A 19,676-nucleotide genomic window follows, 5' to 3' on the forward strand; every position below is an offset into this window, starting at 1 on the left:
ATCTAGAAAAGATAATATAAAAGAAGATTGATTGTGTTGGCTTAGAGATTTTTGGGCTTGGGCTTAAAAAATAATAATAAAAAAAAGATGAAATGGGCTGTAATTAGTATTTACCTTATATGTTTGTGCTTATTTTTAGTTTTATTTTTAATTTTACCACCAAGAGGAGAAGGTTGAAAAATATTAGAATATGAAAATATTATTGGTGCTTATTAGTAATTTGCAAAGAATGTGAAAGTCTATAAATATATAGTTGTGTAGCTATTATTAAATATGAAATGAGATAATAGAACTTTTTTCAATTAGAAGATTAATGTACATTTTACTATTAATAACATACATTATTATAACATAACTATGTTTTACTTACTAAATATACTGACACATATTTTATTTTTATAAAACAAATCGTTCAAATAATTATACTATTTTAATTATTAATTAAAATAAAAAACTAAAATATTAAATAAAACTAACACTACGTGACTTGACACGTAACAATCACCTAGTATATATATATATATATATATATATATATATATAACATCATTTTTAATCCTTATGGTTAATATAGTAAAATAGCTAGCTGCCCCGACTTGTTCATAGAAAATTAATTAATTAATATATAATTTTGCGTATAAAATATAACAAAATAAAAACCCCCAAAATTATATTTTTATAGAATTAAGTATAGAGATGATTAGGTAGCTAGTGACGATTTCTATCATGTTCATACATATATATACATACATATGTATGCATCGATCACTTATTTCATTGAAAGTATTAGTCAATAAGTGATATCAATTAAATTAAGTAACCCAACCAGGCAGATCGACCATATTACAATTTATAACAATACAATGTTGGCTTTTTCTCCTCCTCCTCCTCCTTTGTTTTCAACCAATAAGCCCAATAACATTGTGGGATGGCCTTTCGATGATCTAACACGCTTTGAAGACCAAAACTACTTGTTTTCAGACTATGATCAATACCCTCTCTTATTTCTCAATACTTATAACCTCCACACTTTACCACCTCCGTCCGATCAACATAATAATCACAATCATCAACGGTTGGAAGTTGATCGCTCCGCTACGCCATCCTCATCCACGGCCACTGCCATTAATAGTGATCTGACTATGGTGGAGAAGAAGCTTAATCATAATGCTAGTGAGCGTGATCGAAGAAAGAAAGTCAACCATATGTATTCTGCTCTTCGTTCCCTACTTCCACCTTCAGATCATACGGTATATATATTCATTTCAATTATAATTTTTCATGTCCCTTTAAATTAATCATTACTACTCATTTCCATTATAACGGTCTTTTTTTTTTCTATTAGAAAAAATTGAGCATTCCGGCCACAGTGTCTCGTGTGCTAAAATACGTACCAGAGCTACAGGAAGAAGTGGAGAGTCTAGTTCTTAAAAAGGAAGAGCTATTGTCAAAAATGAATTCAATGCAGCAAGGGAAAACAATTACTGCTAATCAAGAGATTAAGAAAGTAAAAAGCATAGCTCCAAACTCATTATCCTCTATTTCTGCAACTCAACTCAGTGAGAAAGAAATTGCTGTTCAAATATTGTCTTATAAAGCCGACAACGACCTCTTGTCTGAAATGTTGCATAATTATGAAAATGAAGGCCTTTCATTACTCCATGCCTCTTCATTTGAGTCCATTGGAGGAAGGCTCTTCCATAATTTACATCTTCAGGTATATTATATATCCCTCTTTCTATATGGTATACATATAATAATTTTTTCGATTATGGAATATCGATTGATTAGTCTAGATATGATTGATGTATCAATTTACTTTATTTCCTTTTATTTATGTACACTCTGTGTATGTATTCTAATAAATATCTTCTCATATACGTTTTAATTTCAAAATATATACAGGCTGAGGTATCATATTGTATGGAAAGTGGGACTACCATAGATGCCAATCTTTTATCTCTTCATGGCAATAAGGAGAAGTTATTGGTTGTGCAATAACTCTTCTAGACTTTGGATAAGTATGTAAACTGAAGGGGATCTCTGTATCATATGTAGTCTTTTAGTTTGTTAAGTTTTGTTAATTAGAAGCTGTTAAAAATTAAAGTGGTTGTTTTAGTTATCTAACTATATATATACCCGTGTATTGATCTTCTCCTATATAAATAACAGGAGTGTTAATCACTCTATTTTACACTCTCTTTAACACTATACATTCTTGCACTCTTTATATATTCTAATGACAAGTTTAATTTTTTAAGCAATATGCTTATTTATACCAAATAATTAGCATAATTTTATAATTTTATTACATTTGTACCATTTAAATTAAATATGTTTTTTATCTTTTAGTTTTTTATCAGTTAAACAAAATAATCATTATATATTTTTGTTCAATACAACAATAAATTATTATTTCTATAAAAGTTTACTTCAAAAACCCTAGTTTGTTGAGAAGACCAACAAGAACTTGACTCATATTAAAGTACACAAGGAAGCTAAGAGTTGAACATAGGGTCAAGATTGCACAAGAACTCTCTCTCAAATGGCACAGGCCACTAGTACCATCTTTTTGTACAAAAATATAGCACTCCTCGCCCCTTTAGAATGGAAAAGGGGGTCTTGTCCAAATGTGTTTCTCCAACACCAAGTAACATAAAACCTTTGAAAGAAGCAACTCCCAAGGTGAATCTCAAGCAATGCGACTAGTGCCGTCATTTTGCACAAAAAGATGGCACTACTCGCCCAAAGAAATAGAGGAGGAGAAACATGGCAAAATATGTCTTTCAACATTAAGACTCATAAAACAAGTGAAAAAAGCCACCAAAAGTGGTGGAGAATACCAAAACGCAATCAGCAGTATTATCTTTGTGACCCAAAAGATGGCACTGCTCTCCTATATGAAAACCATTGGACACTTTGTCAAATGTGTCTTTCCATTATCAAGACAAATAAAGCAAATGAGAAAAGCCACCAAGTTGTGGTGGGTGGCTATCTGCAACCAGTGCCATCTTTGTGACCTAAGAGAATTGCTCTTCCTATGATGATTGTGTTGGGAATTATTTTACCAGGATCTTAGATCTACTCACAAGTATGTTTATTAACATCCTAAATATGAACTTTCTAAAAACGATAAAATAAACACATATAAAGTTAAGAAAACCTTACATTGATGCAGCGGAATAAATGTCTCCTTCCACTCAGATCTCTAACCCTTGATTCCTTTCTGTAGCAGAGTATAATCAAGATCGGAGCCCGAATCTCCTTCTTCTTCAAGCTTTGATCCTTCACAGTCTTCCAATCTATGATTGAGTTACTGCTTGCTGTGTGTGGGCACTTACTCTTTCACTAGGGTCACGAAAAAGATGAAGGAAAAGAGGGAGAGAGGTTTCGGCCAAGGTAGAGAGTGAGGAAGGCTCGATTTTACGAAGAGAGAAATTTCTGTCAGAAAGGCTTATTGAAAACTTGTATTTTGACTGAGCCATCACTTTCTATTTATAGGCAACTTACTAGGTTTAAGTTTAGAATTATTTGGCATTAAAATAATGAAAATAATAATTTGAAAAAGCCTTATAAGTGGCCGGCCATAGGTGTTGTAATGGGCCCCACTTAATTTTGCAATTTTATCAAATTTTATCTCTATTTTCTCAAAAATGCCAATTTTCTAATTCTAACCTTTTAAATGCCAAAACTAATTATTTAATAATTAAAATACATTATTAAATAATATTGTCATTTAATTTAATTATTAATTAGACATATAAATTCTATTAATAAATAAATAAACCTAGAAAACTCTTTTCCTTACAATTTCACCCCTGCTTAGTGAAAATTCATAAAATCAGACATAGTCTAACTTTAGAATTATAATTGATCAATCACGAATCAATTAATGAGTCTTACAAGCGAGAATGTTCTCAACTAGAATGGGGACCATGGATCTATATGCTGAGCTTCCAATAAGTGAACCAAATTTACCAAGTAAATTCCTACTTATTAATTCTTCGTTGAATCCACTCTTAGAACTTAGAATTGCACTCTCAGACTTATATAGAGCATATTGTATGTTTCACGATACCAATATACTATCTCATTTAACCATTGTTATAATCTTATTGTGATTTAAAGATCCTCTATATAGATGATTTACATCGAGATGGGATTTCTTTACGTTCTCACCTCAATGTATTTTGCCCCTTAAAACACTTAGCTACTGTAAATGGTGTTTAGTGATCTAATAATTAGTCGGTTAAACAAGAGCTCATCCATTTACTTCTATTTGCTAAGCTCGAAGGGAATCATCACTTAACTTCTATACACGGTAGAAGGTTTATAGATTCCATATTTATGTTCGACACTCCCACTCAATCATACTATCATGTTCCCAAAATATACGTATCACACGACCCAAAAGTAGGCTTAACTAATAAATCAAAGAACATGAATAGCACTCACGAGTTGAGCCCAAGCATATCGGGATTTAGATTCTTTTCAATCTTAAGATCAACTACGATATTGACTTGGAAAGATATGTATAACGGTAAGTTTGTAATATCTTAACTTAGTTGCAATATCGGTCCGGTCCAATGTATACTCCATACATTCGAAACTAGTATACTTTACTAATGTCCCGGAAAGAACATAACACTTACTCCAAGTGTAAGTACACATCATCGGCGATTATCACATTAGTGTAAATCCAATAACAACGATGAAACGGGGACCAAAACTTTTGATTCATATGATCACAATCACATTCCACCGTGTTGACGATCTTGTAATTGTGAATAAACATATGATCTGGATTTAAGCGATTTTGTGTGTATGAATGTAATAAACATATTAAACCATTAGCATGTAAAATTCATGCAAACATCAATCACTTCAAATTTCTTATATTGATAACTAATCAGATTGTAAAGAGTTTTATTTAGGGCATAAAACCTAACAAACTCCCACTTGCACTAATATCAAACAAAGCATTGCGCAAATAGGTCAATACGATGTCTTGATCTTCAGATCAAGTGTAGTATATTTGAATCCACCCAAACTTCGGAAACTAGTTCATAAATACTCTTATGAAACATCCTTTACTATATGCTTTACTCATCGAGGATACCGAAATCTTTAATGTTTTAAAAGTACATACGAATTAACAGAGGACATATCTCTCATATTTTAAAATATGTAATTGAGATAATACGGTGTAGACTTTTCTTCGGTGATATAACTTTACGGTATTTTCGAATAGACCAAGTTATAGTTCTTCTCTGAGTAGAGCTTGAATTATTATACAATAATTCCTCCACCCCCAAAGTAAGCACCATCTTAAGAATTTCGAAATTAGATGGTGTGATACAAAGACAATCGATACACAATTCCTTAATATACGACATATAGATCACTTTCATAAATCCTTCTTGAATATCTTCTAATGTTCCCTATTTGATTACATCTCGGATAGCTCCCACTCAATAGCGGATGTACGGTTAAATAATACTTTTAACCTCTGATTGTTTAGAGAGTTACCTAGTTGTGACTTTTGTATTAGTCTAAAACTTTAAGTCAAGACTAAGTCATCAACATAGCAGACTAGTATTTGAAGTGAAAAATACATGCCAGAGATAAAGTAATCAAAATTAAGATACCATCAAATTTTACGAGGATTAAGAATTCTTGGTTCAAGTCATTCGAATGGACTGAACTAGAGTTCTTTATCTTATTCTCATAATTCTGATAAGCTATACCTATCCATGTGAATGGTTAGATTTGCTTTTCAGTAGTGTTCTTAAGTACCTATCACAATTATCAACCTAATGAAGATGGGTATAGAACTTTAAAATTCTCCCACTCAATTAAGGTAGTGTGAAACTTTAACAAAGAACTTTCAAAGGTATCAAACTTTTACTTACAACAGTAAAATCGAAATGGAACATACAATCAAGATCAAGAATTTATATTGACAATAGCTGACTCATTATATTACTTCTATGTTTAAACAAGATATGTGTTTCATAGGGAATTGTGGAATAGACTCCACCCCTAAGAATATACATATAGGGTACTATGGATAACCTCCACTCCTAAGTATATAGAGATTATGATCCACCCCTAAAGGTTGTAAAGATCATGATTCTCTAAGTGTGATAGAGTTTATGTGGAGTTGAATACTATCCAGAGTTCATTAGATATAAAAGATCGTTGAACTGCATAGTTTTCTTAACTTTTCTCCACCCCTATCAGATCATAAGATCCTTTTATTAAACAAATTCTTAATAATTGTATGAGAATTAACAATTATTGATAAACATAGAAATAATTTCTAGTGTTTATATAATATAACTCTTTGAAGAGTTGTAAATATTATAGAATTTGCATCAATAATAAAAAAAAACACTTACACATACAAACATATAAATATAATGTGGTAATAATTGATGAAGATAAAATTAAATGAAGCTCAATCTCATAAATTGCAATAGTGAATTTCGAAAAAAAAAATAAAACTTTATTAATAATAAAAAAGTATTGCAACAATATGAGAGAAACAGGGATAAATATCCCTAACTAAAATTTGAAATCCAAATTGTCTTTAAACTAAAACAATTAATTCAAAAATTGAAGAGCTTCATCTTCATCTAGACGATTTCACACCCTTGGTCCAGCTTGCTGATCCAACTCAATTGAGTTCAAGTAGCTTGGCCTATAAGAAGAAGAAAACAAATAAACAAAGTTAGTCCAGAATTATAAATCCAATTGGATAATAATTCACTAAAACTCTTAAAGTTTATGAAAGGAAATACCTTGTTTCTTTGCAAGAAGTTTAGGACACTGGGGTTTCCAATGACCTTTTTCATTGCAGTGGAAACATTTTCCTTTAAGTGTAGCATCACCAGAAGAAGCAGCCTTTTTCATGACTTTTGTTCGCTTCTTGGTGTTCTTCCACTTCTTCTTCGATTTGGGCTTTGAAGCAAAGGCGACATTTGCTTCAGGTTTCATCGTCCCATTACCATTACCAGGATGAGGTTTATTCCCTTTCGATCTTCTTGGGTCCTCCAATCAAATTTTCATAAGTTTGAAGGTCATTGACTAATTCATGAAAGTCAATTTCCTTCTTATTCATGACATAATTTGATGTGTATGGTAGAAATGCTGGAGTCAGGCTGTTCAAGATAAGACTTACTTGAGTAGCTTGTCCATTTCAAAGGCACCATGATCCCGGGCTTCTTGGAAATAGCTTGGACATGAGGAGAACATGATCACGCACGTTTTGATGAGGTTCCATCCAGGTGCGTTAATGTACTTCTTAGTCGCGTCAAAGCGTGACCGAAGTGATGCCTTAGAATAGCTCATTTAACTTCGTCATAACTTCGGCGGCCTTCTCGGTTTTAGAAAACCAGGAGTTTTGAGGGTGTCAACCATGCTAGAAAGCATAAAGGATAGAGCTTTGTCATTTGCCTTCTGCCAACGCTCATACTTTTCTTTCACAGCTTTGGATGCATTATCCACGGCACTTCGGTGACGGCTCGGTTAAAACAAACAAGGCACTTTCTCCTATGAGAGCAATATTAATGTTCTCATTCCATTTATTAAAGTTAGATCCATTCAGCTTATTTTCAGTCAACAGTGATAACATGGGATTCATTTTGACAAACAGGATACTACAAAATAATAGAAATCAACAAATAGAAATTAATAATGGTTTAACACACAAAATCAATTCAGAAATTATAAGCACATAGCAAGTAGGAATGATATGAGAAAATACTTAAAAAAAATCAATCCTAAATAATTTCCAAGGTTTTCAACAAACTGATATCAGTGTCCCGTTTAGGCGAGAGTCAAAGCTATCATCCATTGAATAGAGTTGTCAGCTCATCTAAAATGTTAAACATTCTAGCAACCTTTTATTCCATCAAGATCAGAATCCAGCGTTGTCCCGTTTAGGCGAGAGTCAAGGCTATTCTATCTTATGAGCTTCTACCATTGTTTCGCAATTTGCAAGTCAAATATGGTCGCCACCATTAGGGTGATCTATACCATATAAAACACTTACAAACCACTTATCATGCGAGTTTAAACGGTGCGAAATTGCTAATGAACGTTCCTCCATTAGGGAGGATTACTCACTAAAACAAACGCGGTGTAAAACCCACAATGGAGATCGAATATCTTAATAATAATAAAGCTCATTGTTTAAAATGTATTTTCTTATTATTCTAATAAATAAATCTCATTAAATTCTATTTAAGAATTAAAATTCAAAAATAAGAATTTAATATAATATTTATAAAATTATACTAGATGGTGATTGAAATAAAATTAATTATTTCCATCTTAGTAATAATCTTAAATATAAATATTAAGGAAATTAATTTAAGATGAATTAAATAAATAATTAGCAACTTAAAAATTTCCTTTGAGAATATATTTATTGGGTTCGAAAATTAAGTATAAAAAAAACTATACAATTTTCGAAAAAAATAAAAATAGAAAAGAAATACTTCAAGCAAAAATATCACCTATCTAGATATTCTTTTGACTAGTTAATTCAATTTCTAATAATATATATATTTTAAATTCACTTATTTTAAATTAATCTATTAAATGAAAAAATCATTGACTTGAGTTGGTCCAAGAATTAATTAAAATAATTAATTAATTTACAACTCAATCTATTTTTCAAAAAAAAATTCGAAAATATTGCATAATGCAATTTTCGAAATTGATTAATAAAATAAAGAAAAATATATATTTTGAAAATTATTTAAATTTAAGTTGAAAAATTAAATTTCAACCTAAAAAATAATTTTCTATTTAATTAAGTGTCATGAAAAATCAATAAATATTTAAGTATCATGATGAAAATCAACTTAGATATTTAGATTTTTCAACTTAATTAATTGTATTAAATTCAAGAAATAAATAATTAAGTGTAGAGAAGCCTTAATTATTAATTTCTATTTAATACTAGGAAAAATATACTTAATAAAATTGTACCAAAATTAATTATTTAAATAATTAATTTCACAAAAGTATAATATTTTCCTATATAAGTATTAGAAATAATAAGTAGTCTAGAAATTACTATCTAGAAAATATCTTATTTGACTAAGTATCTTTTCAAAATTTGAAAAAATATCTAATTTAAGTTATATAGAAAAAATCTAAAACTTAAATAATTTCAAATCTAGATTTAATTAAATATCACAAATTAAGTTGTAACCACTTAATTTGAAGATATCTTTTGAAGTTAATATTTGAAAAGATATTAACCAAAAAATATCTAAGATATTCCATTTCAAGTTAATATTTGAAAAGATATTAACTTAAAAAAATATCTTAAGAATCTTTAATAACTAATGCCTAAGATTCCTCAACTTGATTTAAAATTTAAATCAAATATTCAAATTTAAGTTAGTTAAGAAAAATCAGTTGATACAACTAATTTATAACTTAAATAGGAATATTTAATTAAATAAGCTCCAGAAAGAATCTTAGTTAGTTAAAATTCTATATTTAATTAAATACAAGAAAAATACAAATAGTTTATCTAGAAATAATATCTAAACTAAAAGTGTTTTTCTTAAAATTAACTTTAAAATATTAAAATGAAAATAATTTTTCATATATTTTAAAAGTTAATTATGTTGCTAATTCAATTTTATTAGGTCAAACTAATATAATTAACCTAGTACAGTTATTCAAATCAGCCAAATGGGCCTTCACAATTGGGGTAGTTCATGTGAGGGGGTGCTGGGTTCAGTATGTCGTACCCACTTCTATGGCACCCAACTCTCACACAAGGCCCAAAAGAGAGGAATTTAACCTTAAAATGAATAACTGTTATTAATTGAATAGGTCCAAAAACTAAATGGACCTAAATAAAATCTATCATGGTGTGACATTTTATTTAGCAACAACCTATATGCATCTATATAATAAAATAAACATATAGGCTCACACAGGCACACTTTGGATGGATCCTATCATGTTGCTAGGTCATACACAGATGAAAGAAGATTGTAAAATTTACCTGTTACAAATTATTTACTTGACCAAGGGAGCCATCAGATCATTAGATCTGGCAAAAAGTAACCATGGCTATTTGCAATCAAGTAATAATAGGTTTTTAAAACTTACATACAAGCTAAAAACACATACTCCTGCAACAAGGTTAGCTGGATAGTTGGAAGTAGGATTTATTTAATTTTAAATAAATAATTTCAAAAAAAAAATAAATAATTAAAAAAAATATTTTAATTAATTTCGAAAAAATAAAAAAAAAATTTAATTAATTTCGAAAATAAAATAAATTTAAAATTTCGAAATTATTTTTTTTTTAAAAAAAAAAAATAAATATTTAAAATTAAACCTACTATTTGAAAAATTAGGTTTCAACCAACCTAAATATCATTTCAAAATTTGCTAACTACTTTTAAAAATTAAATGTTATTTTAAAAATAAAAATTAAATAAAAATTAGAAAAGATAAATAAAATATCTTTTCAGATTTTTAAATTTAATTTAAATAAATAAAATAACAAAATTTAAAAAATTAGCAAAATATCTTATATCTATTTAAAATTACATGATTATAAATATCTTATTTTAAATTTAAATAAGGTCAAAATATCTAAAAAGATTTAAAAAATCTTAATAGATAAGATATTTTTAAAATATCTTAAAAGATAGGATATTTTTAAATATCTTAAAAGATATTATAAATATCTTAAAAGATAAGATATTTTTAAATATCTTAAAAGATATTATAAATATCTTAAAAGATATTTTAAATATCAAAAAAAATCTGACCTTAAATTTAAAAAAAATATAATCAAATTTAAAAATAAGATAGATTTTTAAGCAAAAAGATAAATACTAGTTCTATTCAAATTCAAATTACACTAATATCTTGAATTAAATTAAAAAAAATTAAATTAATTCAAAATGATAATAAGAATTGAATTAGGAATAGTAATAGTATATATATAAAACCATACAAAAAATTGGAAGTTAATTCCATGAAAAAGTATGAAAAATTGAAGAAAATTGAAAAAATTCGAAACTGTACGGACAGTTCTGCGATCGCAGGAAACTATCAGCCATGGCCGATTTTGTCAAATCTTCAAAAAATCATAACTAATTCAAATAAAATCCAAATTGAGTTCTGTAAAAGGCTAACTTGCTTAATTTTTTCCATACTATCCAATAAAAATAATTCCAGAACCGAAATAACAATTATTTTTCACGAAAATTTCATAATCATCAATCAATCATCAAATAACACTCAATACAACATGATACCATCCAAAGAACATACAAACAATCGTTTTAAAGTCCAAATTACATGCAAGTAAATCAATTACCATGGCTCTGATACCAGTTGTTGGGAATTATTTTACCAGGATCTTAGATCTACTCACAAGTATGTTTATTAACATCCTAAATATGAACTTTCTAAAACCGATAAAATAAACACATATAAAGTTAAGAAAACCTTACATTGATGCAGCGGAATAAATGTCTCCTTCCACTCAGATCTCTAACCCTTGATTCCTTTCTGTAGCAGAGTATAATCAAGATCGGAGCCCGAATCTCCTTCTTCTTCAAGCTTTGATCCTTCACAGTCTTCCAATCTATGATTGAGTTGCGCTTCTTGTGTGTGGGCACTTACTCTTTCACTAGGGTCACGAAAAAGATGAAGGAAAAGAGGGAGAGAGGTTTCGGCCAAGGTAGAGAGTGAGGAAGGCTCGATTACGAAGAGAGAAATTTCTGTCAGAAATGCTTATTGAAAACTTGTATTTTGACTGAGCCATCACTTTCTATTTATAGGCAACTTACTAGGTTTAAGTTTAGAATTATTTGGCATTAAAATAATGAAAATAATAATTTGAAAAAGCCTTATAAGTGGCCGGCCATAGGTGTTGTAATGGGCCCCACTTAATTTTGCAATTTTATCAAATTTTATCTCTATTTTCTCAAAAATGCCAATTTTCTAATTCTAACCTTTTAAATGCCAAAACTAATTATTTAATAATTAAAATACATTATTAAATAATATTGTCATTTAATTTAATTATTAATTAGACATATAAAGTCTATTAATAAATAAATAAACCTAGAAAACTCTTTTCCTTACAATTTCACCCTTAGTGAAAATTCATAAAATCGACATAGTCTAACTTTAGAATTATAATTGATCAATCACGAATCAATTAATGAGTCTTACAAGCGAGAATGTTCTCAACTAGAATGGGGACCATGGATCTATATGCCGAGCTTCCAATAAGTGAACCAAATTTACCAAGTAAATTCCTACTTATTAATTCTTCGTTGAATCCACTCTTAGAACTTAGAATTGCACTCTCAGACTTATATAGAGCATATTGTATGTTTCACGATACCAATATACTATCTCATTTAACCATTGTTATAATCTTATTGTGATTTAAAGATCCTCTATATAGATGATTTACATCGAGATGGGATTTCTTTACCGTTCTCACCCCTCAATGTATTTTGCCCCTTAAAACACTTAGCTACCTGTAAATGGTGTTTAGTGATCTAATAATTAGTCAGTTAAACAAGAGCTCATCCATTTACTTCTATTTGCTAAGCTCGAAGGGAATCATCACTTAACTTCTATACACCAGTAGAAGCTATAGATTCCATATTTATGTTCAGCACTCCCACTCAATCATACTATCATGTTCCCAAAATATACGTATCACCCTAACCCAAAAGTAGGCTTAACTAATAAATCAAAGAACATGAATAGCACTCCTGAGTTGAGCCCAAGCATATCAGGATTTAGATTCTTTTCAATCTTAAGATCAACTACTGATACTGACTTGGAAAGATATGTATAACGGTAAGTTTGTAATATCTTAACTTAGTTGCAATATCGGTCCAGTCCAATGTATACTCCATACATTCGAAACTAGTATACTTTACTAATGTCCTGGAAAGAACATAACACTTACTCCAAGTGTAAGTACACATCATCGCTGATTATCACATTAGTGTAAATCCAATAACATTGATGAAACAGGGACCAAAACTTTTGATTCATATGATCACAATCACATTCCACTGTGTTGACGATACTGTAATTGTGAATAAACATATGATCTGGATTTAACTGATTTTGTGTGTATGAATGTAATAAACATATTAGACATATTAAACCATTAGCATGTAAAATTCATGCAAACATCAATCACTTCAAATTTCTTATATTGATAACTAATCAGATTGTAAAGAGTTTTATTTAGGGCATAAAACCTAACAGATTGGCCATTGAAAACTTGGTCAAATGTATCTTTTCAATGTCAAGACATATAAATCAAGTTAGAAAGGACACTAAATTGTCTTTTATGAGTATATGCGACCAATGCTATATTTTTGGCCAAAGAAATGGCACTACTTGCATGCTAGGGTTTTGGGATCCCAAAATAAAAAAATATATGAATCATTATAAAAAAAAAAAATTAATACATACTCCTAAGTGTTAAAGAACATGTACGGGTAAGCAGCGCCATCTTTTGGCCAAAAAGATGACACTACTTGCATGGAGCAAGAATCCTCAAACTCTGCTCCCAGCCCTTTAGTAAAATGGCTATAACTCACTCAATTCTTATCCAAATAATGTGATGAAGTTACATTAGAAATATCTTAAGGGAGATCTATGATTGTCTCATTGTCATAGAACAATTCTTATGTTTTCACTTTTAAAATTGGGTCAAAAGACAGATTACCTGATTTCGCTTGGGAATTGATGAGTTTAGTCATGTGGGGGCCACTTGGAGGCCAATGCATGGGTTTTTCCACTCTCCTTATGGCAAGGCTCTCCCAAGGAGACCCACATACGAGTTTTTAGCATTTTCAGTGATCATTGCTTTTCAATTCCATTATTTTCTAACGAACAAAGTTATTTCAGTGCATTTAAAACTTGCAATTGAAAAGAAAATTTTAGAAAACTTTTGAAATGTAAACATCTCTTAAAATTATGGGATATTCTTATATATCTATTTTAAATGTAATTATTATTTATGTCTTGTAATATATTACATGATATTCTGAAAAATGATCTCAAGAACGACAATTTGGTTCCTGATAACAAAACAATCGTTCTTGTTACTGTGTGAAAACTAAGCTGCTCACTTCATTTTTTAGAGTGACTTTCACATTTCAGGAACAACTATTTTTCATTCCAGATTTTTAGCATCAAGCATGTTGCTATATTTTGTTCCTGATATTAATTTTTAGGCATGAGTTATCAGGAATAAAACATCAGGAATGACTAGTCGCGCCAAATAATCTCCTGGAACAAATTAAGAGATTTTTTGGAACGAAAAAAGTCACTCCTAATGACATTTTTTGTTGTAGTGCATATCATGGGGATGAACCATTGTAAAAATCATGTCTCTCATTCTATTTCTTATTAACAAAGTTACAATTTAACAATCGATATAAATTTGAGTATAATCTGCTCATTTAACATATACTTACACTACAAGAATGATTAGTTTTACAGGCGCTTTACAATAGATGCGCCTGCAAAAGATTAGCAATAAAGACACTAAAAGCTGAGAAAGCGTTCATAAAAGTAGTCATACTTTTGTGGGGGCTTTCACCTGGTCTATAAAAGTTTAAAAAATAACACAGACACTTTTAAAGCGTCTATAAATGTATAAACACTTTTACGAACGGGCTTTTTGATAAAAATGAAATTAGCCCAGTTACTCTTTTATTCCATACTTAGAAATTTTTCAGCCCAACCCAGCCCAGTTACTATTTTCATCTCAATTCAATTTTGATTACACGCAAACGCATTCAAAAGATCACCTTAGCCTTCGACGTTGTTGTTGTCGACGCCGCAATGCCGCCACCTCTCCGTCGACGTCGCCGTTGTTGTTGGTTCTAGTTCTTCGCCGTTGTGGAGGTTCTTCATCCCCATTTTCGCTGCCTCTATTGGTTCTCTCCTCTTGTATCTGAGGTAATATTACATTTTCCTTTTCCGTAGATTTTGATTCATCTCTTCTCTGTAAGTCTCTCTCTCTCTCTCTCTCTCTCTCTCTCTCTCTCTCTCTCTCTCTCTCTCTCTCTCTCTCTCTCTCTCTCTCTCTCTCTCTCTCTCTCTCTATATATATATATATATAAATAAGAGAACCATATACCCTGTTTTTGGATTAATTCCTATTCGAAACACTCACACCAATACTTTTCCTTTTGATTTGTTTTTCTCAATGTAATTTTTTTTGCTTATCATTAGTTTGCGAACATTCTATTGAGAACCCTAATTTTGGTGCTAATTCGAGTGTTTGAGAGGTTGTGTTTCATATGCTTATTGATATGTGCTATTAATAAATTTATCTAATTAATTACTTTTATCATCATTATCTTATATTTTTTAGTGATTTTAATAAAAAAAAATTAATTTTTGTTGTTTCAATAATATGTGTTCTTACTTATATATCTTATACTTAGCTTTGGAATATAATGTAAAGTGACAAACTCAAAATTTATCCAAACATGTAGAATTTTAGCATTGTCGCCACATCCCAATATAGACCATCCTTACTTCACAGTTCACACACATGTCTTTCAATTTTTCATGACTCATAATTTTTGTTGGCAGAGTTGTTGTTTTTAAGTGTAGGTGCTATTTTCCTTTTTTTGGTAGATAATAATTGCTTGACTCATAATACTGAGTATGTTGTTGCTGTTAATTACTGAACCAGGTCCTATCAAATTCAAGTTCACTTGTTAGTATTATGAGCCATTGATTAGAATTCAAGCTCACTTGATGATAGTATTTAAGTTTAGATTTGTGTTTTAGTGTTTGTTAAGCTTGTTGAATAAGTAGAGGAACGTTTTCTTAATTTTTGAAATCAAAAGAAATCAAACACTTTGTTACTTCTTCATTGCTTTGATGTTCTAATCTATTTTTACTGTATTTTTTCAGTTTCCCTCTGAGTTAGAACCCTGGAAGCTGATACAGGAGCATATTTTGGCAGATTATGTAAATCACGAGGCAAGTAAACTCTTGGTTTTGTTTTCTTATGTTTGCTAAATGATTTTCCACCTTGTCTAACTTAATGGAGACGCTTGTTCCCCGGTTTTGTATTTTTTTTTTTTTTGGTTATTGCACCTTTATTTTTTGGATATAAGAAAATGATTTTAACATTTTTCCATGGGGTTTTTGATCCCGGATGCTACTTGGTACACCAAGTTGATATACGGTGTAGCTTACAGATACATTAATGAATGAAGTAGATAAAAAATGTTAACTATCCAATCAATGTGTACTTGCACTTAGTTTCGAACTTTCTACAATATAATTGATATGTTTCAAACACAATTAGTTATGACTTTCGAATCTTTAACTTTGCATCCCATCTTGTAAGCTTGCAAGAGATTTCAAGTACTAATACCACCAGATGAAGCTCAAGCTTTTGTTGAACATTTTCCAACTAGGGACATCTAATTAATTGGTTTCTTTCTATATAGAAATTATTAGAAGTCAATTAATTAAACAGGTCTTTGCTTCAGTACTACTATATAGATATGTATGAGATGCCCCGAAAATGGCAATAAATATATTCTAAGCATTTTTGTCTCATTAATTATTATATTAATATATTAATCAACCCTCTTGTGCAATAAAAAAAAACCAAAGCTAGAGACCAAACTATTAATTATTCTTTAGAACCTTTTTTCTGCCACTAGCATATTTGAATTTTGTTCTTATTTCTTATGCAGAATACTGAATCTAATTTCTACAACAGCAAGAACACTTATTCATACAGAATCATACTTTGTTCTACCACCTATCTTCACTTAGAGAAGTTTCCCTTGCAGGTATAATTTTTATCTAATACTTAAATGACTCAAATTTTATTGTATCTTTATATATGCATATGGTTTTGGGTTCATGCTATTATATTTTTATCTACTTAACTTGTTTATTTGTATCTAATACTTAAATGACTCAAATTTTATGTTTTTCTTTCATTTTAATGTATCATGATATATACATGTGTTTTTCCTACAAGAAATGTCAATTGACAAAAGCTGGATGACTATAGAGAATCGGTTATCAGTAGAGTATATAAAAGGTGTAAAGGCATTTGTTGAAAGAGCGAAAGCTTTTGTTAATACACAAGGTCAAGTTAGGTGTCCATGTGGGTTTTGTTTGAATCGAAGTTTCCAAGACTTATATATAGTTGAGCATCATTTGGTACAAAATGGTATTCAACAAACATATACCATTTGGTCATACTATGGGGAGTCTTTCCATTCTCAACAATATGAAAATAACGACTTAGCGGATGATGGTGATGATGATAGCGATGAAATGGCTAATGTGTTAGCTGATATTGGCAGACATGATGAGTTTGGAGAAACAAGTAATGTTAACGAGGAATAATTAAATGGAGATCCTACAAGCTGTAATGAAGAGACTATCAAACTTGATGAACTGTTGAATGAAATGGAGAATGAGTTATATCCAGGCTGTCAAACTTTCTCAACACTTGATTTCTTAGTGAAATTAATGCATGTAAAGGTGATTAATAAATGGAGTGATAATTCATTTGATCAGCTTCTCGCTTTATTAAAGAAAGCTTTTCCTCAAGGGACGAATTTAGCAGAATCTCATTATGAAACAAAGAGAAAGTTGCAAAATCTTGGGCTAGGGTACAAGTCCATTCATGTTTGTAAGTATGATTGTGCTCTATTTTGGAAAGAAAATTCTAAGTTAGAAAATTGCCCAATTTGTGGTGAAAGTCGTTGGGTTGATAGTAAGGGAAATGGAAAAAAAATTCCTCATAAAGTGCTGCACTATTTTCCATTGACTCCACAATTGAAACGTTTGTATAGTTCTAGACATACATCCAAGGATATGAGGTGGCATGATGTCGAGAGACCAAAAGAAAATGGTGTGATGGGACACCCAGCTGATGCTCAAGCTTTGAAAGACTTTGATCAGCAATACCCTGACTTTGCGGCAGAAGTAAGAAACGTAAGATTGGGCTTGGCAACAGACGGATTTAATCCATTTGGAAACATGAGTCTTTCATATAGTATGTGGCCAGTTATTGTAGTTCCATACAATTTACCACCTTGGAAGTGCATGAAGCCAGAGTCAATGATGTTATCTCTTTTAATACCTGGTCCTAATGCACCTGGAAAAGACATGGATATCTTTTGGAGGCCTCTTGTAGATGAGTTGAAGGACTATGGAAAAATAGCGTACTTACTCGAGATGTAATATATGACTCTATATTCTGAATGCGTACTGCAGTAATTTGGACTATTAATGGTTACCCTGCATATGCTTTAATGTCTGGATGGAGTACTAAAGGGTATAAAGCTTGTCCAACATGCAATGAAGAAACCCCGTCTGTTGGAATAAGGAGTAAGGTAGCTTACATTGGGCATAGGCGTTTCCTTCCAATGAATGATCTGATGAGAACAAGTAAACACTTTGATAAAAAAACCAGAATTTAGGCCACCACCTACACTATATTCTAACGATGTGATCTTGAGACAGTTAGAAAAACTATAGACAAAGTTGCCCAGAAAGCACAAGATGTATGGAGGTGTTAAACACAATCGTTCACTTGCTGAACTTAATTGGGCTAAAAAAAGTATCTTTTTTGAGCTTGATTATTGGCCACATCTATCATTGAAACATCACCTAGATGTAATGCATATTGAAAAAAATGTGTGTGATAGTGTTTTGGGGACTCTTTTAAGCATTGATAGAAAATCTAAAGATACAGATAAAGAGAGACTTGATCTTTTAGATATGAATATTCGAAAAGAGTTGCACCTTTATAAAGTGGGTAATAAGTGGAAGAAACCTCGAGCTCCATACACACTCAGTGTTGATGATGGACATAAATTTTGCCAGTTTATAAAATCAGTCAGATTTCCAGATGGATTTGCAGCTAATTTATCAAAGAATGTGAATGAAAAAGAGGATAGGATATCTGGTCTTAAATCACACGACTGTCATGTCTTATTTCAAAGATTGTTACCTGTTGGCATTCGACCATATTTGAAGAAGGAGATTCGTGAGGCGATAACTGAATTTTGTAATTTTTTTTTCAACAACTCTCTGCAATGACTTTGAATGTTGGCGACCTTGAAAAACTTCAAGAGAACATAGTAATCATTCTTTGCAAGTTGGAAAAAATATTTCCTCCAGCTTTCTTTGATATAATGGTCCATTTGGCTTTGCATTTGCCACAGGAGGCAATACTTGGTGGACCTGTGCATATGCGATGGATGTACCCTTTTGAAAGAGCTATGTCTGTTTACAAGAAATATGTAAGAAATCGGGCACGTCCCGAGGGTTCTATAGTTGAAGCTTATATTGTGAATGAAGCCCTAACATTTTGCTCCATGTATTTTCGTGACATTGAAACTCGATTCAACAGACCAGATAGGAATCAAGACGGAGTTGTAAAACAATCATATAACCAACTCTGTGTTTTTAAGCACGTGGGTCGTGCATTTGGAAAGCAAGAGGTTATAGTTTTAAAACCTACTGAACGTAAAAAAGCTGGATGGTACATCTTGAATAATTGCCCAAAAATTCGTAAGTATATTGGTGAACACATGGAACAACTAAACGCTCGAGGGAATCATAATTTGGATCAAAAA

The 19,676-nt window shown here is 30.7% G+C and overlaps 1 protein-coding gene across 1 annotated transcript; it reads left to right on the forward strand.

Annotated features, from left to right (window-relative positions):
- The first annotated feature begins 665 nt into the window (after positions 1-665).
- LOC115700944 (transcription factor bHLH100) lies at positions 666-2,201 on the forward strand. The gene is made up of 3 exons (XM_030628623.2): positions 666-1,250; positions 1,346-1,717; positions 1,906-2,201. The coding sequence occupies exons 1-3, from the start codon at positions 864-866 to the stop codon at positions 1,999-2,001; spliced, it is 855 nt and encodes a 284-aa protein (XP_030484483.2). The 5' UTR covers positions 666-863; the 3' UTR covers positions 2,002-2,201.
- Positions 2,202-19,676: the final 17,475 nt, after the last annotated feature.

This window comes from Cannabis sativa, chromosome 8 (assembly GCF_029168945.1).
Source record: "Cannabis sativa cultivar Pink pepper isolate KNU-18-1 chromosome 8, ASM2916894v1, whole genome shotgun sequence".
Taxonomy (NCBI): domain Eukaryota; kingdom Viridiplantae; phylum Streptophyta; class Magnoliopsida; order Rosales; family Cannabaceae; genus Cannabis; species Cannabis sativa.

Bases quoted from the DNA above. Each gene is read 5' to 3' on its own strand.
- LOC115700944 (XM_030628623.2), top strand. From the start codon at position 864: ATGTTGGCTTTTTCTCCTCCTCCTCCTCCTTTGTTTTCAACCAATAAG. The intron at 1,251-1,345 runs GTATATATATTC...TTTTTCTATTAG, and splicing joins TTCCACCTTCAGATCATACG to AAAAAATTGAGCATTCCGGC. The intron at 1,718-1,905 runs GTATATTATATA...AAATATATACAG, and splicing joins TCCATAATTTACATCTTCAG to GCTGAGGTATCATATTGTAT.